This window comes from Patella vulgata, chromosome 5, assembly GCF_932274485.2.
Source record: "Patella vulgata chromosome 5, xgPatVulg1.2, whole genome shotgun sequence".
Taxonomy (NCBI): domain Eukaryota; kingdom Metazoa; phylum Mollusca; class Gastropoda; family Patellidae; genus Patella; species Patella vulgata.
The window spans coordinates 67639906-67660334 of record NC_065883.2 but is presented as its reverse complement, the minus strand read 5'-3'; the positions used below and the strand labels follow the sequence as shown (position 1 = coordinate 67660334).

At 35.2% G+C, this 20429-nt stretch overlaps 2 protein-coding genes across 2 annotated transcripts; one reads left to right on the top strand and one right to left on the bottom strand.

The window, feature by feature from the left end:
• Nucleotides 1-1414: 1414 nt before the first annotated feature.
• Nucleotides 1415-13692, top strand: LOC126821885 (nonsense-mediated mRNA decay factor SMG9). Its single transcript, XM_050550470.2, has 13 exons — nt 1415-1572; nt 2324-2410; nt 3663-3870; nt 4642-4736; nt 5359-5471; nt 6258-6369; nt 6816-6911; nt 7521-7606; nt 8777-8877; nt 9217-9324; nt 10063-10176; nt 10827-10959; nt 11511-13692. Exons 1-13 carry the CDS (start codon nt 1501-1503, stop codon nt 11587-11589), a joined length of 1404 nt encoding a protein of 467 aa, XP_050406427.1. The 5' UTR covers nt 1415-1500; the 3' UTR covers nt 11590-13692.
• Nucleotides 13693-14297: 605 nt separating this feature from the next.
• On the bottom strand, nt 14298-19974 carry LOC126821887 (RRP15-like protein). Its single transcript, XM_050550482.2, has 5 exons — nt 19816-19974; nt 16717-16940; nt 16196-16281; nt 15434-15629; nt 14298-14512 (listed from the first exon to the last, which is right to left on the bottom strand). The coding sequence occupies exons 1-5, from the start codon at nt 19904-19906 to the stop codon at nt 14360-14362; spliced, it is 750 nt and encodes a 249-aa protein (XP_050406439.1). The 5' UTR covers nt 19907-19974; the 3' UTR covers nt 14298-14359.
• Between the last annotated feature and the right edge of the window lie 455 nt (nt 19975-20429).

Below are 20429 nucleotides of genomic sequence, written 5' to 3'. Positions count from 1 at the left end.
TAAAAAGTGGCTCATCAGTGAAAATCGTAGTTGGCACTGACTTGTGATGACTGTATTCGATACCATCTGCACAGGATGCAGAGTTGAAAATTTTCAATTCATTTTATTTTTGCAAAAACTGAATGGAATTGAAACCATTATTTAGAGATTCAACTTTCACAGTGTTTTTGTTTTCAAGGGAATAAAAATCCCGCAAATGAGGATCCGAGAAATTTATTTTATTCTTTGTTACGTGTAAGACTTCTTTCTTTTGGAGGTCACATGTAGCATGGATTGTTAGTAGGTCCACTGGTATCTTCTACTACACAATTTCAATGGTCGAGCAAGGCAAGGTCTGTGGTGGAGAGCATTTAGCCCAACGAAACGGTTGGAGCTGGACAAAAAGGCTGAGTTAATATTTGGGATCTAGCAATGGACACAAATGGGTCGCAACTCATATAATAATGTAATATGAATGTTTTTACTGTGATTTCTAATCAGTTATGTTCGGCGAAATATGCCAGAAGTCTCAATCGAATGGCAATCTCTAGCGTCTGGTTATTCCAGTCTAAACCAATAGCAGTTATTGCGCATGCACTCCAGATAAGAATATGGCGTCACCGTTTGACATGACTTGTTGAATATGCTTAGCCTCATTTTTCAAGTCCCTTGTTACAAATGGCGCTGAAATGCATTATGGTTAGATGTTTATTTTGTTTTAAATATTGGATATCAGAAGCCCATATTTTTCCGGTAAGATCACAACATCTATGTTGATTTAAAGGAGCTAAATCGCTAACATTTGGGACCTAGAAATTCACAAAAGTTGGTCGCAACGCATATAATACTGTAATATGAATGTATATAAACTGATTTACATTTAATGGTTTTCGTTTTTACTCCAATTTCAAATCAGTTATGTTCGGCGAAATAAGTCAGCAATCTCAATCGAGTGCAAATTTTCTAGCGTCTAGTTATTCTAGTCTACATAACTCCATTTGATTTGGTGCAATGTGTCTAGCCTTGTCCCTCGAGTCTCTCAATACAACTGGGGCTGAAGCGCATTATGGTACACGATTCGTGTACCAATGTTAAAAAAATTATTTTATCTTAAATATCGGATATCAGAAGCTCATCTTTTCCCGGTAAGTTTACATCATCAATGTTGATTTAATTTGACCAATAATTCGTTTTTTCGATGTCGAAGATTTTGGAGGATTTTGAGTTACGGACTTAGGTCCTTTAAATTGGCAAATAAATCGCGTTTTGAATGTTGAAGATTTTGGATGATATGGAGTTAGAGACTTAGCTACTTTAACAGTGAAGTCAGTATGGGGGATAAATGGTGGTCTGCATCCAAACAAATCACTGGTAAATTACCTCCCTTACTTTTAGCTCTTAAATTATTAAAGCTAGGAAAATCAAAAAATAAAACGAAAGTATTTCCAGAAACATTATTTCCTAATTTACAGAGAAAATTTTTGAATAGGAAAGCAATAGATAAATTATCTGTGTGTGAGTATGTCCGACCCGTTAGACAGAGATAGAAGTGGAAGAAGAAGACGCAGACGAGATAATAAACCAATTAGAAAGGTAAAACGATGAGAACGCCGAATGAGTTTAATTAAGAAAAAACATCTCTATTTGATTAGCCTAGTTCAGCTCTGACGTAAATTTCATTACACTCGACCTGTACTCCTGTAGGCCCTATAAGCTCAGGAACTGGCCTATCGGCGCCTTGTGGAAATTTTTACTCTCCAGTAAATTTTACTGCTATATAAACCGTTGCGTGTCACTGTGTCAGCCCTGTGATCGCCTGTACATTGTAAAGGAACATTTTAGTGAGAAAATAAAACCTTGCTTACCTCACTAGAGTCAGTATGTGCAAGACAACATGCTGTTAAAAATATGTCCCCTACTGCTAAGTCGAGATATGAAGATGTAATGAAAGTTAGGAACCAGATAACTAAGGAAAAAAATTGGAATCCTTAAAAAAAACTAGAATCTATCTGGGGTAGGCAAAGCAATAATCAGATAATCTATAGTTTTACCAAATACTGGTTGACTGATTTTATAAAATAGAAATTGTCCTTTATAGGGAGAGAGAGAAAAATGGGGTTTAACTTCCACTCAACACAAACTAGGTCATTTTGGGACTAACATATGGTTCAATTTTATCGCAATAATTTGCTAGTGCGTAGGATGTTTAGCAATGGGAAAATCCACAACTGACCTTATGATACAATGCACACACGCTAACCATTTGACCATTCAACCCTCCTCCTTTATAAGAACAGCTGGGCAACATGCAATAAGAATTTAACATATTATTATAATATTTCAGGAACGTGATTCTAGAGAACATGATCCGTCACCAACATCCAGTAAACCACCGATTATCCTGGGTCTGGCTAAACCATCACAAGATCCGGTGAGTATTAAAAACCTGTCGAATCCATAGAATTAGAATAATTCATAATCAATTAAATTTATAGAATAATTTATAATCAATATGATGTGTTAAATGTCGTGATTTGAGGGACAGCTTCTAATAACAAGTGGGGAGGTTGGATGGCCGAATGGTTAGCACGTGCGTGTGCTGTATCATAAGGTCTGTCATTGAGTCAACTGGCATAGTTTCGAATCCCCGGTTTTACGCAACAAGGAGTAGGATCGCCTGTCCAACCTTGTGGGTTTTCTCCAGGTCCTCTGGTTTCCTCCCACTGCCAAAAACCCCTACACGCAAGCAAATTATTGAAATAAAATTAAACCATGTTAGTCCTGAAATGACCTAGTTTGTGTCAAGTGGACGTTAAACCCCATTTCTCTTTCTCTCTGTAATAACAAGTGTCAGTTTATTCCGCAGCTTTGGAGCTTGATAAGAAAAAGACCATTCTCCATATGAAGAAGGCTTTAACCATATCAATGTATTGCAGAAGGATGAATAGAGATACATCGATTCAACAAGATATTGTGCAAATGCTGTTGTCAATGTAATGAAATAACAATAAACCATGTGTTAGTCCCGTATTGATAATAACCTAGTTTTGTTAAGTGTATGTTAAAACCCAAGTCTACCTCTCTCTATTGAAGTCATGTGGTGTGGTTTTGATCCTGTACTTGTACATGCTTCCTCCTAATGCTAAAGACTCCTATTGCATCAGCATATATGGATATAAAATTGTACCATACAATGAATATTAATCCTGAAATTAAAGATGCATTATGGTAGATGAGATTAAGAGGTGCCTGTTCTAACTAAAATGGTTAAAAACTAGATAATGTAAAGGCAATTTGTTGAAAATTTCAGTCAAATTGATCCACTATGAACCGAGAATTAAGCGACTGAAATTTTGACCTAGCCTAGATTATCATTACTAAAGTCTGTACGATAAAAAAACATAGTCTCGATCATCAATTTCATGATTAAATTATGAATGGAAGTCGAGCAGCAAATGGGATCATAATCCAGTAAATATCGCAGGCTAGCGATGCCATCGAGAGTCGATTATGATCTGGATAAGTTAATTAATGTCTAATTAATAATTTAGATAATATTTCAGGCCTAAAGAAAGACCTGCAGTTGGCAGATTTAGCTCTTGTATAATCTATGTTTAATCCTGAAATTAACTAGTTATTGTCGAGTGGATGTTAAACACTGTTTCTATCTCTCTCTATTGAAGGGTGCATCAAGTAATAACTCCAGTCCATCAGCCGGTTCAGGAATTGCTAGTAAATTACCAGATAAACCCATCGTAGTACTACGCTCTCGAGATGACAACAGACCAGTGCCATCTACCAATCAGTCGTCAAATACATTGTCAACAGGGGAGATAAATACCCCACCACACATAACTAGACAACCATCAGTTGGACACCTAGTATTTGAAGGTTACAAAATTATTGATTATGATAATATAACTAGTCCAGTATGAAATCGCAATCTGTTTCACAGGGTATTAATTCTAATATCTCTGTAATAGATGACCGCCTTCAACACGTGGCGTCAATCATTGGCTCAATGGCGTGTGCATTGTTTACATAAGAGGTTACTGATTCGAGCAGAATGGCGCTTTTACTCATTTTAATACCCACTTACACTAAAATAGGAAATAATTTTTACCTACTAATACTTCAAACATCTTTATTTATTTTTCTAACACATAAAAAAGTAAAAGTGTTTTAGAATTTAATTTGTCTGAGGAAAAAAGTTAATATTTGTGGCTCATTAAGTCGCATCGATGTCATCCTTATCAGTGATTGTCGCGACCTAGCAAATATTCACTGCTAATTTGTGTGATGAAATGGGTGTGAGAGTCACAGTGGCCCAATAACCAGGAGATCCAAAGGTCGACTCAGTTTTTGGCTGAGAAAATACCTTGTCACTGGGACATAGGAGCATGCACGGCTTGCACGCATGCCAAGGAGTACGGTAGCCTGTCCAACCTGGTGGCTTTTCTGATCCGGATCCTCGGGTTACCTCACACTGCTAAAGTCCCCTATGCTCCAACAAATTATTGAAATCACAACTTGGACCATATGTTATTGCCAAAATGACGTAGTTTGTGTCAATTGGGCGTTAAACCCTATATTTCTCCCTCCTTTTGGGGATTCAACTTTCAGCAGCTTTAGAAATCTATTTGGTATTGTTTATATTTTCAGCGTCATCACAGAATCGTCTAGTAGCTCCACCAGAAATGAAACACAGTATAAAATTAGTAGATGAGACATTACGCTGGTGTGATAATGCTATGGAGGTATTTGTATTTGTTTATTGAATAAAGCACGTTATATAACCTGTCCCATTCTCAGACTTAAGTTAAGAATTTACTCAAAATTGTTCGCCTTATTTTAACTAAAATATAGCCCTTTATAAAACTTTTGTTGTTTTAATGTATCAAATACATCAATAAGAAACTATGTGCAAAGTTTTGTGTTTCTGGATCAAATTTATTGTGCATAAACAGTGATTGAAAGTTGAGTAAGTTCTTAACTCAAGTCTGTGAGTGCTTTGTGTGCTTGGGCGCAGACCAATTTAGAATGTTCATATAATATTCATATAAAGTAGGGGACTTTTGAAATAGTCTGTCAGTCACACCTTTTAGAACACAATAACTTTGCTTCTACTTTAGGTAGAATGAGGAAGTCAAGAGGTACATATCTTGACAATGTCGAGCATTTTCTGCCTAGGCTAAGCAGAGATACCTAAGCAATTTGATTTGAGTAAGATCAGGGTTCATTCATCAGCTCAGGATAAGCAGAGTGATATGGAACTTTATCGATTGCTCAGAGCTTTATAAAAAGTAATTAATTTATTTTAGGATATGAGGCTCACAGTTGCCTTGTTACAATTGTTATATGTTTTGTTGTATATTTTAGATGTTGTTGGACCAGACAGATTATTTAGTTATTGGTGCTATTGGTCTACAAGGTAGTGGAAAGTCCACGATATTATCTTTATTAGGTGGTAACTCCCCTCAGGATACATACAGGTATGTAATAACATAAATAGAACCTGTCAGAATTTAATTGCATGAAACTAATTGGTGAGTATGTAACTGGCTTGCTAGCCTGTTCACAAGACATTCTCAGACTGTCACAATTTATTTGCATGAAACTAGTGACTTTGTGAATATGTCACTGGCTCACTGACCTTGTGTTTCCTCGTCAGTTTTGCGAGATGCAGATGAGATAAAAAAAAAACAAGGTCCACTTGTGAACCCATTGGCGTGCACGGAAAAGAACCCTTGACAAATTGAATTCACAGACAATTATGCTGAAATGTTGCTGTTCAGGCAAAATCTCATAAAGTCCATTATTTGTTTTAGCAGACAACACTCTCACAGTGTCCGTATATGATGAATTGTAATATTTTTGTTTTTGTAGAAATTATCTATTTATATTTTATAGAAATAATATATATTTTATAGAAATAATGTATTTATGTTTTTATAGAAATTATACATTTATGTTTTATAGAAATAATATATTTATGATTTATAGAAATTATATATTTATGTTTTATAGAAATAATGTATTTATGTTTCATAGAAATAATATATTTACATTTTATAGAAATAATATATTTATGTTTTATAGAAATTATATATTTATATTTATTCAGCACTTTATAAATAGATTATTATTATTTATATTTTTAAAAAATTATACTTTATGTTTAAAGAAATTATACATTTTTATTTTACAGAAATTATACTTTATGTTTATAGATATTATATATTTATGTTTTATAGAAATCATATATTTATATTTTATAGAAATTATATATTTCAACCCCAAACTAAAGAAACAAAAGAAGAAGGAAGCCATCAAACAAATGGTATAGATATGTTTGTGTCGTCGGAGAGAATTATATTATTAGATGCACAGGTAATATTCTCTCATGAAGAAGCCTGTTGATTTCCAATAATTTATGTCAGAGTTATTGTCCTTGATCAATTTTAAAATCTCATAGACACTCTAATATCTAATTGACTTTAAATTTATACGCATTGTTAATGTTGATGAGTGAAAAATGTCTATCAATGACTCAGTTTAAATTATTATCTGATTATTAGCACATGTTCTGTATAATAAATCTTATCTCAATCAAGAACTGGAAGCTAAATCAAATTTTAATTATTTCTGATAATTATCTCATGGATTGTGACTCTAAGTCAAATTTTAATTATTTCTGATAATTACCTCATGGATTGTGACTCTAAATCAGATTTTATTGTCTTGGAAGATTTAGTTATCATGGGAGTGGTTATAGTGCCTGGCAACCTATCTTTTGAAAATTGCATTTCATGTTTCACATGTTATTTTGTTTGCAGCCTGTAATGAGTGCATCATTACTGGACAATCTGATACGACATGATAAAAAATATCCAACGGAATATAGTTCGGCAGAATATTGTATCGAAATGCAGGTAAGTTATATAGGTATAGTAAATAGCTCAGGAATGGTTACCATTGTTTCTATTCGTTAATGGGAGGTTGGATAGCTGAATGGTTAGCACGTGTGTGCTGTATCATAAGGTCTGTCATTGAGTCAACTGGCGTGGTTTCCGATTCCCCGGGTTGTATGTGACAAGGAATAGGGTTGCCTTCCAACCTCGTGGGTTATCTCCAGGTCCTCTGGTTTCCTATCACTGTGAATTATTGAAATAAAATTGAACCATGTGTTAGCCACAAAATGACCTAGTTTGTGTCGAGTGGATGTTAAACAATATGTGACTTGCTCTGTTTGGATTAAACAATATTTTATTTCGATTACGACATGACAAAATACAATACTGGATTTAAAAACAAGCTGGGAGCTTATATAAATTCATCTCCAAATTCAACCGGAAACTTTCAATAATGGTACGTCAAGAACAGTGGAAATCAAGGAGGTTTAGTTTTTATTTTTTGAAATAAAGCAAGCGACACAGCAGTTTTTGAGAAAAAGGATAATTTTTTTATATGGCCTTATCGGTTTTAGATTTTCGTCTGATTAACTATTTTAGAATTGAAGTATTTTACATTTATGTTTGCAGTCATTACAGATAGCAACATTTCTATTTACTGTTTGTAATGTAGTCTTGGTCGTACAAGACTGGTTTACTGATGTTAATTTCCTAAGGTAAGTAAACTGGACTGGATAACCTCTGTGTTATTTATGACATCAGTAGTCATAGAAACTTATGATTCAAAGATTTGCTGAAGCACCAACTTTATAAAATGGAACATGACACCAATTTGACAAATTTGCTACAAATCAAAAATAGGTGGAAAAACCCCAAAATAATCCACCTGAAGATTGCACATGATACATATAGTTAATTTCACCTAAACACAAAGATAGTGGCTTAAACATGCATTATGCAAGAGCAAAATCTGCTTATTATAAGTCTTTCTTTAGGCCTGAAGTGTTATCTAAATTATCAATTAGACATTAATTAACTTATCCAGACCATAATAAACTCTCGATGTCAAGGCTAGCCTTCGATGTTGGCTGGATTAGATTCCTATATGCCGCTAACGGCCAGTGATAATTAAATCAATAAAAGTGGATAATCGAGACTATGCTGTTTATATTAATGATTTTAGTAATGATGACCGAGACTATGCAAAAATTTCACCCACTTCTTTCTCGGCTCATAGTGGATCAATTTGACTGAAATTTTCATCAAATTACCTTTACACTATCTAGTTTTTAACTATTATAGCGAGAACTGCCATCTCTTTATCTTATCTCCCATAATGTATCTTTAATAAACAAAATAAAATAAAGATGGGCAGGTAGGAATTAACCCCAGACAGTTGCATTTCCATCCAATCTTCTTGGAATTCTAACAGCCAAGGGTTCTTTTATGGGATGATGGCAGCTTACACTTTTGTCCCATCTGGACAACTAGATGCTATCCCTTGCCAGGCATTTGACAATGGAAGACCAGGCAACTGATGAGGGGAGACCAGGCAACTGATGACGGGAAACCAGGCAACTGACAAGGGAAGACTAGGTAACTGACAAGAGGAGACCAGGCAACTGATGAGGGGAAATTTGGCCAGAAAATCTGGAGATACTTCTCAGTCTCAACCACCATCCATATCAAACCCAGTTACTTTTTGGTTAATGAGCGAGCACCTTATTCAATGAGCCAATGTGGCTTCTAATGTCTTAGTACAGCAGAGTACAATTATCATGCAGAACTCGGTAAGGACAGCGTCTTACCCAATTAGCCACCATGGCTCCAATTATCAAGGACGAATTATTGTTCCAAATGCTGAGTACAAACATGTTTTATTGCAGGTTTTTACAGAATGCGGAGATGTTGAAACCTCCGACGCCATCTTCTAGTCATGATGGTGGTTCGAGTCAGGATGATACACCTGATTATTATCCTAATGTCGGTATGGTCAAATTTACTTTCAATAAACTTTTATAATCAGTCGTAGACGCAGTCACTGAGTCAGGTGTGGGTGACCAAGTTTTCTGAAGTGTTACCTAGTTTTCAAATCTATCATAATTCAAATGTCATGGTTTCGTACTCATATTTTTACATGACAAGGAGTTGCCTAACCTTGTGTGTTGTCAAGAGGTATTGAATTTCCCCCCAGACCGGCAGCAAGAAACGCTTAGAATTTGTATGTGCTGGACCAGAAGCTAGGCTTTAAATCCTGTTTCTCTCTGTGTGTCTGTTAATAGTTACCGTACAGTAAATTTATCAGGCGTATGTTGGTTGATTTCAGTTTTTGTACAGAATAAGGGCAGTGTAGAAGATTTTGGTTTAGAATCATATAAAGCCATGCAACAGACGTTATTACGAGTATTTGAAAATTCTCGATTGAAATCACAAGGTAAGTTGATATCTCTTTCATGACTGACTCTGAAGGGATGCATATATTGCAAAAAAGTGCAAAAGACCCTTTTTGTGCAGACAGCATTTCAATGGACCTAAAAAATACAATATTCAATTTATCCTTATACTTAGATTTGTGGTATTGTATATTATATGATGTGTCTCTGGTATTGTATATTATTGGAGTGTGTCTTGTTTATAGTGAGTGTATCTTGCATATTATGGGGGGTTGGATGGCTGAATGGTTAGCACGTGCGCGCTGCACCATAAAGTCTGTCATTGAGTCAACTGGTGTGGTTTCGATTCCCCGGTTGTACGTGACAAGGAGTAGGGTCGCCTGTCCAACCTCGTGGGTTTTCTCCGGGTCCTCTGGTTTCCTCCCACTGCTAAAGACCCCTAGGCGCAAGCAAATTATTGAAATAAAATTAAACCATATGTTAATCCCGAAATAACCTAGTTTGTGTCAAGTGGATGTTAAACCCCATTTCTCTCTCTCTTGTATATTATATGATGTGTATCTTGTATTTTATATTATAGGTTGTGTATCTTGTATTGTATATGATAGGGAGTGTATCTTGTATATTATGGGTTGTGTATCTTATATTGTATATTATAGGGAGTGTATCTTATATTGTATATTATAGGAAGTGTATCTTGTATATTATGGGGAGTGTATCGTGTATATTATAGGTTGTGTATCTTGTATGTTATAGGTTGTGTATCTTGTATATTATAGGTTGTGTATCACTAGCTACAGGTGGGTTGTTACCTGGAATCAATAACAGAACAGTAGAAACTGATTTTAATCTGTTTATTCTACCTACCATGGAATATTATAAAAATGAACAAGGTTTGTTTCAAGATATATATATATATATTCCTTTTTTGCCCAAAATTCTTTCCTTTCGTGCCCAAAATTCTTTGCTAACACTGATGGCTATCTGGCAACAAGAGAGTAAAAAAATACTTGACCCATTGGATCTTTTGAGTAACTAACTACCTTTTGTACTGAATGCAAAGATCTGAAGAAGGTATACCCGAAGAATTGTATTAAATTACTTTCATTCCAATATTTGTCCATATTTTGAAAATGTTTTTGGTTGTTGAACATCCAAACTATGCGCTTTTTTGATGGACGTCCTTTTAATCTGGGGGCTTGGATGGCCGAATGGTTAGCGCGTTGTATCATAAGGTTTGTCATTGAGTCAGCTGGCATGGTTTCAATTCCCGGGTTGTATGTGACAAGGAGTAGTGTCACCTGTCCAACCTCATGGGTTTTCTCCGGGTCCTCTGGTTTCCTCCCACTGCTAAAGACCCCTACGCACAAGCGAATTATTGAAATAAATGTTAGTCCCAAAATGACCTAGTTTGTGTCGAGTGGACCTTAAAGTTAAACTCCATTTCTCTCTCTCTAAGTCAGAGATTATCATTCATTGATGCACAAAGGCTTTAATAAAATTGTAAATTTGGTGAAATATAGAGCTCCAGTTTTTATTTCAGATTCGATTCTAAGTTTCCTTCCAGAATATCGAGGCTACCCAAGTTTTAACTCTTTAATAAAATGTTTACGGAATCAGTTATTTTCTATACCCAGAACACCACTGACTCATGCTAATTTATCTGAGAAAAACTGGTATGTATTAAATCAATAAAATTATTATGTTTATTACAGCGAACAATTTATATCCACTCTAGTTGTGTATTTCCTCATTCCTGAGTTTATTAGTTTCTTTATTTTGTGTCTTCTTGGCAGAAACCAGTTTATGACTCAGAGTGTGCAATTGTAGTGCGATTTATAAATCTGCACTTCTGAAACATTTTAACGGGTTTAAGTAGATTTTTCGTACCCCAAAAAAAAAATGTTCAGCAAATTGAGGTTATACATGTTGTACTGTGAAGCTGATTTGGTCAAAATCACATATTTCAGAGGTGGCCATTTTTTAATCCAAAATGGCTGCTGAAAAAAAGCTCAGATCATGTACGTGGCCCCACTCTTATTTGAAAATGAACATCCAAAACTACTTATATGAAGGTTTTCATGCTTTTGTCTAAATGGGAACAAATTTACACCTAAGCAACCTAACTATGACAAAGTGAATGGTAATTCCCGGCGGTTATCAACAGAGGGCCAAACTATTTCTGTGCCCTTTTGCTGTGATATTATTTGTATTTTATTTGTTCAAGGTTTCATTATGCTGCACGGACATGGGAATCCGTGAGAAAATCACAATTATTGGCTGATTATAACCGACTTCTGCCGTGATGGACATAAGATGTACAGGGATGTAAAGATAAGGCTCGATTCAGAGAGGATACAAATCCTTTTTGATGAAAGTAAATTTCACGGGAGATGAAGTCTGAAGATTTGGATCATGGTCTTGGAATATGGTCAAGAAGATAAGAATTGATGAAATGGATATTGATGATATAAGAAATTGTGGTGTATACCGACCTGTGGAGAGCTTTAGAAATCCGCTTGACTTAAACTCTGTTGACCACTTACATTAAAGATACATTATGTAAGATTTAGATAAAGAGCTAGCCATTCTTGCTATAATAGTTCGAAAATAGATAATGCAAAATGAATATGTTGAAAATTTCATTCAAATTACTCTATTGCGAGCGAACATATTAGCCTTTGAAGGTTTGACAAGACGTGTGTAATAATAGTAACCACCGTCTCATTCTCCATTTTGAAATTAAATTAAAATATGACTGAACTGTTCAAATCTACTTAATATCAGAGATATTTGATCGCAACAAGAGTTATTATGGTCTCGTCATGTTAATTAATGTCCAATTAATAATTTATATTAATTCAGGCCTAAAGAAAGACCTACAATAGGTAGATTTAGCTCTTGCATACTGTATTTTTAACTGTACTGCACTTGCAGTAAATAAGAGTTTGGGTAACCTTAAAGCAGATTTCTTGCTTCCGTCAGAATAGAAGTGAAACTGACAAGTTGGAGAACGACCCTGTCAATAAATCTACATACCATAAAATAAGAAGTTCGAAGAATACACCATTAAAGCAAAATAAATATGGGGATATTGATGACATGTTAACAAAATATGTCAAAGCAAATGTTGAGCACTTGGCAAAACTGGCAAAATTATTTGGGGAGTACCAAGTGAATTCTAATTGTTAAGACTTAATGTATTGTGCTTAAATTGGTGCTGGCTAATAATTATGAACCTTGACTGCTAGCTATTGGTTGAAAATTCAAGTTATATTTTATTCAACATTTAGTTTTTATACGCCCACATTTTCATGTGGACGTATATTGTCGTCGTCGCCCCTGTCAGTCCGTCCGTCCACAATTGTTTGTGAACAGTCTACAGGTCCCAATTTTTATCCGATTTCAATGAAACTTGAAATATAGGTTTATCACCCTAGATCTCGGTTCCTTTCGATATTGGCAACTATCGGAATGTAACTTCATGGATTATGGCCCCTGATTGTACGAAAAATCACGTTTTTGGCTTGTGAACACTGTAGAGGTCACAATTTTTATCCGATTTTGTTGAAACTTGAAATGTAAGTTTATAACCCAAAGATCTCGGTTCCTTTCGATATTCGCGCATATCGGACCGTAACTTCCTGAATTATGGCCCCTGATTGTACGTAAACACGTGTTTTTTGGCTTGTGGACCCTATAGAGGTCATAATTTTTATCCGATTTAAAAAAACGTATTATTATATCACCGTTACACCCTAAGGACGGCTGAGTTCAAATCTCGTGAAAATCGGCCCAAAACTGACAGACAAAATGGCCGCCCCTCGTTCTCAAATTGCATAAAAATATGGTATATCAAGGTTGTGGACCCTATAGAGGTCACAATTTTTATCCGATTTTGTTGAAACTTGAAATGTAAGTTTATAACTCAAAGATCTTGGTTCCTTTCGATATTTGCGCATATAGAATTGTAATTTCCTGAATTATGACCCTTGATTGTAGGAAAAATCACTTTCGTTTTAGCTTGTTTTCTATCCATTTCTCGAAAATGTGGGTGTATCCTGCCTGGCAGCCGCTGGTTTGTTGGAAAAAAGGTAGCTATCTATTCACCAAGAGGAAATCACTCTAGAGTCTGTAGAAGCAGCTATGTGCTCAGGGTGATCTAGCCTGGAATCTTAACGTATTTTTTTTGTTTATCCCACATAAAGTTATCAACGATTGTTATCTATCTAAATATTGACAGTAAAGTAAGAAATTAACGAATCAAGTTTGGTTCAATACATCATTTAAATATTGTAAACAAAGTGTATGACAGATGTCCATGTATTTGTTGTCATTAATGAAATAATCAGTGAATAATAAAATGTTGAATCTATCCCCCAACCAACCTCCGTTAATTAAGATAATATCCCTTGGAATTGAAATGGGGTGTAGTGTAATACTTCATAGTATGGGTTTTCAAAAATACTCTAATTATCCGGCGTGCAAAATGACCAATGGGATAGATCCAGTTTTGGTCATATTCCATAGCCCTCAGTCCCGACCGGCATATACGGCCGACATGGAACCCATGCATGATACTATGAGGAAAATTTCATGCTAAAGAGTATTCTTATTTCGAATTTTAAAGGGTTCTTTTACATGCACGCCAACCATTGTGAACATGGGACCCCTGTTTTTCATCCTATTGAAATGACTTGGTTCTCCGTACTGCACCACTGCCAGAAGAAACAATGCCAGAAAATCTTCATGAACTTTCTCAGGGATCTTTATTATGCTGCCAATGTCAATTCTTATGTATTTAACGATTTTTTTGATTTATCGATAATAACAGCACAAACATCAAGGGCAGATAATTTGAGTATGTGTCTTCCCCATGGATGAACTCAGGGGTTAGTGGAGTTGAATGGAATAAGACTACTGGGGATACCAAGGATGGGCTCACATCCAATCCATAATATATCACTTTAGTATTCATTGATGAGTTGAAAAAGAATTTAACAATGATTTGAAAAAGACTATGTACACATTTATTAATACATATATACATAATAATAACATCAATATGGATGCCTGTCAATCATCGGGTACTTCCTCCCCATCACTCCCCTCTTTATCCCAATCTTTCATCGTAGCTCCCATCATAAAATCATCGCGTAAAATACTCCATTTTGAGTCTTCTTCTTCCTCAACCGAGTCTTCTATATTTTCATTCGTCTCTCGTTGTTTCTGAAGCAGACAAAAATCCGGAGTAATAAAATATATTATCTGGGGCAAGAAATTTATGATTAATGAGCTGTGGGAACAAATGAATGATAGTTGGAATATTGCAGTGTTTACATGCAGGATTTAATGTGATCTGAACGAAAGTAATGATGTTTAATGGTATGTGACAGGGCTTAATGTCTTGTACATCCAGTACTTCGATCATTTTGAGACTAAACCGTAGTAATTTTTGTATGTCCACATTTTCATGTGGATGTATATTGTCGCGGTCCATGTTTGTTTGTGGACACTCTACAGATCGCAATTTTTATCTGATTTTGACGAAACTTGCAATATAGGTTAATCTCTTAAAGATCTTGGTTCCTGTCAATATTTGTGCATATCAGACTGTAACTTACGGGATTATGGCCCCCGATTGTACGAAAAATCACGTTTTTGTTTTAGCTTGTTCTCTATCCATCTCTTGCAAAATGTGGGCATATTTTGCATGGCAACTGCTTGTTATTTCTATGGTTAGGATTTTTCACCTTCGCTTTCTTGGCTTTCCATGTCGGCTTTTTAGGCATCACTGAAAGGCCGGACTCAAAAATGTATATTAAAAATGAATTGATCTTTTTTGAAATGGCTTCTGACAAGAACATAACTGGGATACTTGATTGTTCCGGAATTGTATTCTCTCAATCCCAAAATCATTGACAATCGAGTGAAAAGGGGGCTTTCAGACTACAACGCATGCGTCAACTGCACAAAAAAAATTTCTTAACCAACCATGCCCGCTGAAAGATATTCATCATTTGAATAACGTTACGATTCCACTCATACCACCACCTTCGTTGTCAGTGCTGACAGAACGTTCCAGACTGACAATCTAGCATCCCCAATCAGTTGATCAGCAATGATAATCACCTGCCATTAATAATTTACCTGCTTATTTATGTTTTTTGTGTTTTTACTGTCTTCTGATTTACTGGCTGTTCCTTTTAAAATATCTAAAAACTTTCCTTTCGTCATCGATTCCACAACCTTATCTTTGCGTCTTTCTGATGATCCCGCCTCTACCAACTGATCATCCAATAATTTCTGTTGTTTTCTGACAGCGTTAAATAGTTGAACTATACCCCTGTTAAATAAAATAAACCCAAGTTTGCTATGAAATTTAATGTTCTACTTTCCTGCACAAGCCAGGCTTCTAAAGTCGGCCATACGCTATGCAGTGTGTTATAAGGGGAAATTTGGCCAGAAAGTAGCATTTCCACCTACAGGTTGCCGAATTCCAGCTGTCAAAGTTTCTTTTTAGACAAGCTGATTCGTATTCAACTTTTTAAAAATGTATTCCTTCTAGGGATATGAAATGAAATGGGGTTTAATGCCTGGCCAATGAAGATGGGTTTGCGCCATCCAGTGTCCTGGCAAGCAGCACTATGCCCTTGCCTTACTTTGATTGTTAATGTGATGGCAACTATACATGGGACCTCAGTATTTATCCTGTCTGAATAACCAGACACCTTTTCTGTCCTGCACCTCTGACATGGGGGAAACTGAACTAGAAAATACCCAAAAATATATCCCGGCCAGGATCGAACAACAGACCTGATTAGTGAGCTAGCACCATATTCACCGAGCCACCATTAATTATAAAAAGGAGTATTCACACACTTTTTAATTTAAATCCTACATTTGACTAACCTGGTTGCTATTCTTTGTAAAACCTTTTCTGTTGTTCTCTCTAGTGGTTGTGGTTTCATTCTTCCTCTATTTTCCCATTCTTTTTTCTACAAATACAAAAATCATTCTACAGACCACAAATATAAGCAAATGAAACGTGGTTTAACGTCTTGCTTTTTCTGCACCGACCGGGATAATGTGGACTGCCATACAGTGTGCTATGAGAGAAATATTGCCCTGATAGCAGTGCTACTACCTACTCTTATATCGAAGTCTGTCAGAGGTTCTTTTACAAACACAGGACCTCCATTACTCATTGAGCTAACATGTACATGGGTCCTCAATTTTCATCCCATCCGAACAAATTGACACTTTACATAGATATCATTGAAATAATTATACAATCTAACCACTGTTTAAGCGCTTTCTTAAATTCCACCCAGATTACTGCCCTTAATTGTTAATTGATTGACGTATTAACTCATGACATCAATCCAAGGGACGACCACGAACATTGTCTGTGACAAGTGCCTTACACTTACCTTTGCTTGTCGAGTAACTTGATCAATGTAGATTTTTTTTTTGTCAACTTCATCTTTTTCACCGCCTTCTTTTAGTTTACGCTTTCTCTCTATCTGTTTATCTGTCATTCCTTTAGCAAGGATGACGTTCTTCTTACTCGGCACCTGCTTACCCAGAATCCTTGCCATGGCATCAGCCATTCCTGATTTTTTGTTACCATCATCACTTAATTCTTGGTCTGAAGCTATATTGAAAGAGAGAGTTAAAGAAATAGGGTTTAACGTCACCAACTAGGTAATTTCAGGACTAACATGTTTATATTTTATTTCAATAATTTGCATATGCATAGAAGTCTTTAGCAGTGGAAGAAAAACAGAGGATCCAGAAGCAATTACCTATAAGTTTGGACAGGCAACCTACTCCTTACAAACAGACCTTACAAACTAAATTGCATGCATAAAAACATTCGGCCACCGGAATCCCTATACCCGCGTAATATTCAAAGAGAACTGAATATATCATATATGACTCATGAGTGGAAAAGCTAGTCCAAACATCTTCCCTGTCAAAGCTATCTCCGCAGAATCTACATGATGTCTGGGTAAATTTTGACACATGCTTTCTGTTAATTAAATTAACCATGGCATAGGGTACGGATCTACATGTTAAGACCTAATCATTTCTATAATGATGAGATCTCATTGGCTCACTAAACTCATTTGAAATACAGACCATTTATTTACTGTCTGATTCATCGTAAATTTTAAACGGATTTCTTCGATTATGAACAAACTACTTAACTTTGGTTATTATAAACTTACCTGTGTGTTTGTAATGAACTCCCGTTCGATAAAATCCATTGCACAACTAATTATCACAACGATGAGAACAATTTCTCTCTTGAAAAATTTGAAAATTTACTTGTAATATCGACAGAGTCGATGTCAACAATGTCTTCGTGACGTATTGGTCGAATCCAATATACCTGTTGTTGGGGTTGGTTAACATTGAAAGATAGTTTGACAGCGCGATCATTTTGATCGTATATGGGTTTGGGTGACGAAAAATATCAATTGAAGGCAATTACATAGGAGATTTATATGGAAACCATTGATCGCCAGTCTATCAAATTTTCTTCACAATTAAAATATCACTGATTGCACGGATACTCGTAAAAATAAAGTCATGAATAAACTATAAATATCCTATCTTCTTTATGTTATAAATAATTTAACAAGGATCATGAAGCTTACCTCCGAATTCTCTGAGTGTATTTTTAATTTTATACGCATTCTTTCGATCGAATAATAACCGCTTCAGTAACATCTTTAAGCGTGTTGCGGCAGCCCTCAGCGTGTCTATTGCCGTATTGGGTGCCCGGGTGGGTATATAATGCTACTAAGCCCGTATGACCCCGTAAGAAGCGGAACATTAATTCTCGATTCGACAGTTTTGACCGAAGTGTGATAAAGCCCGTAAAACGAATGTATAGTTGTGTTTGTGCGGCATGCGTGTTCAAAAGTAAATAATCCCATCCGAGTCGCTAATCAAATAATTAGAACAAAATATTTCAAAAAGTAAAGCTATAAAATTTGCAGAGATTTTACTAGAATGTAAAAGACGGTAACTAAATACAGGAATGCGGGTAGTTATGTGTGCGAACGCTCAAACTCAATGCCAATTGTCGTAGGTATCCAGACCACTCGGACCAAAGACTACTCGGACTAAGACCAGTCGGACCAAAACAAGACCAGTCGGACCAATTAAATTATATTATAAGGCTAGACAATATGCTATTTATTTATTATTAAATCACAATACAAAGAAGCAAATAATTCTTATACGGAATTCTTATATTTAGAGTTGTTTGGTTCAATTTTGTGTACGTAAATAAATCAACGATTAGTTTTAAAATTAATTAATAATGGTGCCAAAAAAAAAATATCAATCTAATTTTTCTTTACTCTTGCAATGAGACTCGGTATGTCCAGACTTTTGACAGTTTCTACATATACGGGTATACTGTTCTTGTCTGATAGCCTAATTTTACTTTTTCCACATTCGCGGTATCCCCAGTGGTTTCATTCCGTTCTACCCCACTAACCAAGTTATCCGCCCTTGATGCGTTAATATAAACAGCACATAATAATACGAAGACCGGACGTTTATATGCCCCTTTTTAAACGTGACTACAAGTGTGGTTCTCGATATTTTGCGATTTGGAATACAATTATCAATTTATTCAAACAACACGTTATTATTAGTTCGAGTAGTCATATTAAAACACACACAATTATCAATTTATTCAAATAACACTTTATTATTGGTTCGAGTAGTCATATTAAAATAAACACAATTATCAATTTATTAAAATAACACTTTATTATTGGTTCGAGTAATTATATTAAAACAAACGCAATTATCAATTTATTAAAACAACATTTTATTATTGGTCCGAGTCGTCTTTCTGTTGGGTCCGAATAGTCTTTCTGTATGGTCCGAGTAGTCTATTTGTTTGGGCTGAGTGGTCTATCACTTGGTCCGACTGGTCTTGAACCGAGTGATCTTTGGTCCGAGTGGTCATGGATTCTTGTCGTAATTGTACTTGAATTTCCTATGCTGTCACCCCTAATACGAAATGATATCTTCCGCAGAGTGACGTAACCATCTTCCATATTGGTATTTTTCTCTGGGAAAAGTTTGTGATATTTCAATTTTTCAAGAGAGAACTTGTTTTCATCGTTGTGATAATTAGTTGTGCAATGGATTTTATCGAACGGGAGTTCATTACAAACACACAGGTAAGTTTATAATAACCAACGTTAAGTAGTTTGTTCATAATCGAAGAAATCCGTTTAAAATTTACGATGAATCAGACAGTAGACACCAATAATGAGACCTATTCATATTTAGATAAATTATATCAAGCCAACAAAATATCTTGCTAAAAATAAATAATAGTAATAACATAGATGATCTAGTACACTAAACACATGTGACAACTTCGCACTGCATGGAATCTGATTCAGAATGGTTATCCCACATCCAGTGCCACGCTATTTTTTATGGAGAGTACAAGCTGGTCGGCATTATAGCACTACTCTGAGTAGACATATTACCATCAGAAACGTCTTCACTCTCAACATCGGCTTCAGAACCCGAATCCAAGTCTGATAAATTTTCTTCTTTTTGCACGTGTACTTTCGCCATGTTGTTGACTAGGTTGAATAAAATTATAACTGTATTACTATTTATAAAAAGAAGCGAATATATTTTACAAAATTATTTTAAATATGAACCAGATTTCCAAAATTACGAATTCAAAATATTTATTGTTTACACAAATTCAATTTCTCAGAGATGCACATGTCCGTAAAAATATATGATGTAATATTGTACGTATTTGTTTCGTTTGTAATCAGGTCATGACATTTTTTACATGGTGAAGGAGAGATAACTCTAATATATTTTTCTACTTCCACTTTTTTTTTCCTAGTACAGGTTTGATACTTTGCCTTTTTTTTTTCATTTGATTTAGATACATGAATTTTACAATTTTAAGGACACTAAAAACAAAAAGATGTCTTTTGTGATAGATATCTGGCACAAACAATTCTGATAGTGATAAATCGATGCTAAATTGGCAATTTCTAATTTTCGTCAAAAATTCGACAAATTTTACTTATTTTTGCCGTTTACGGTATTGATTGAATAAAAGGAAAAATGAATGAAA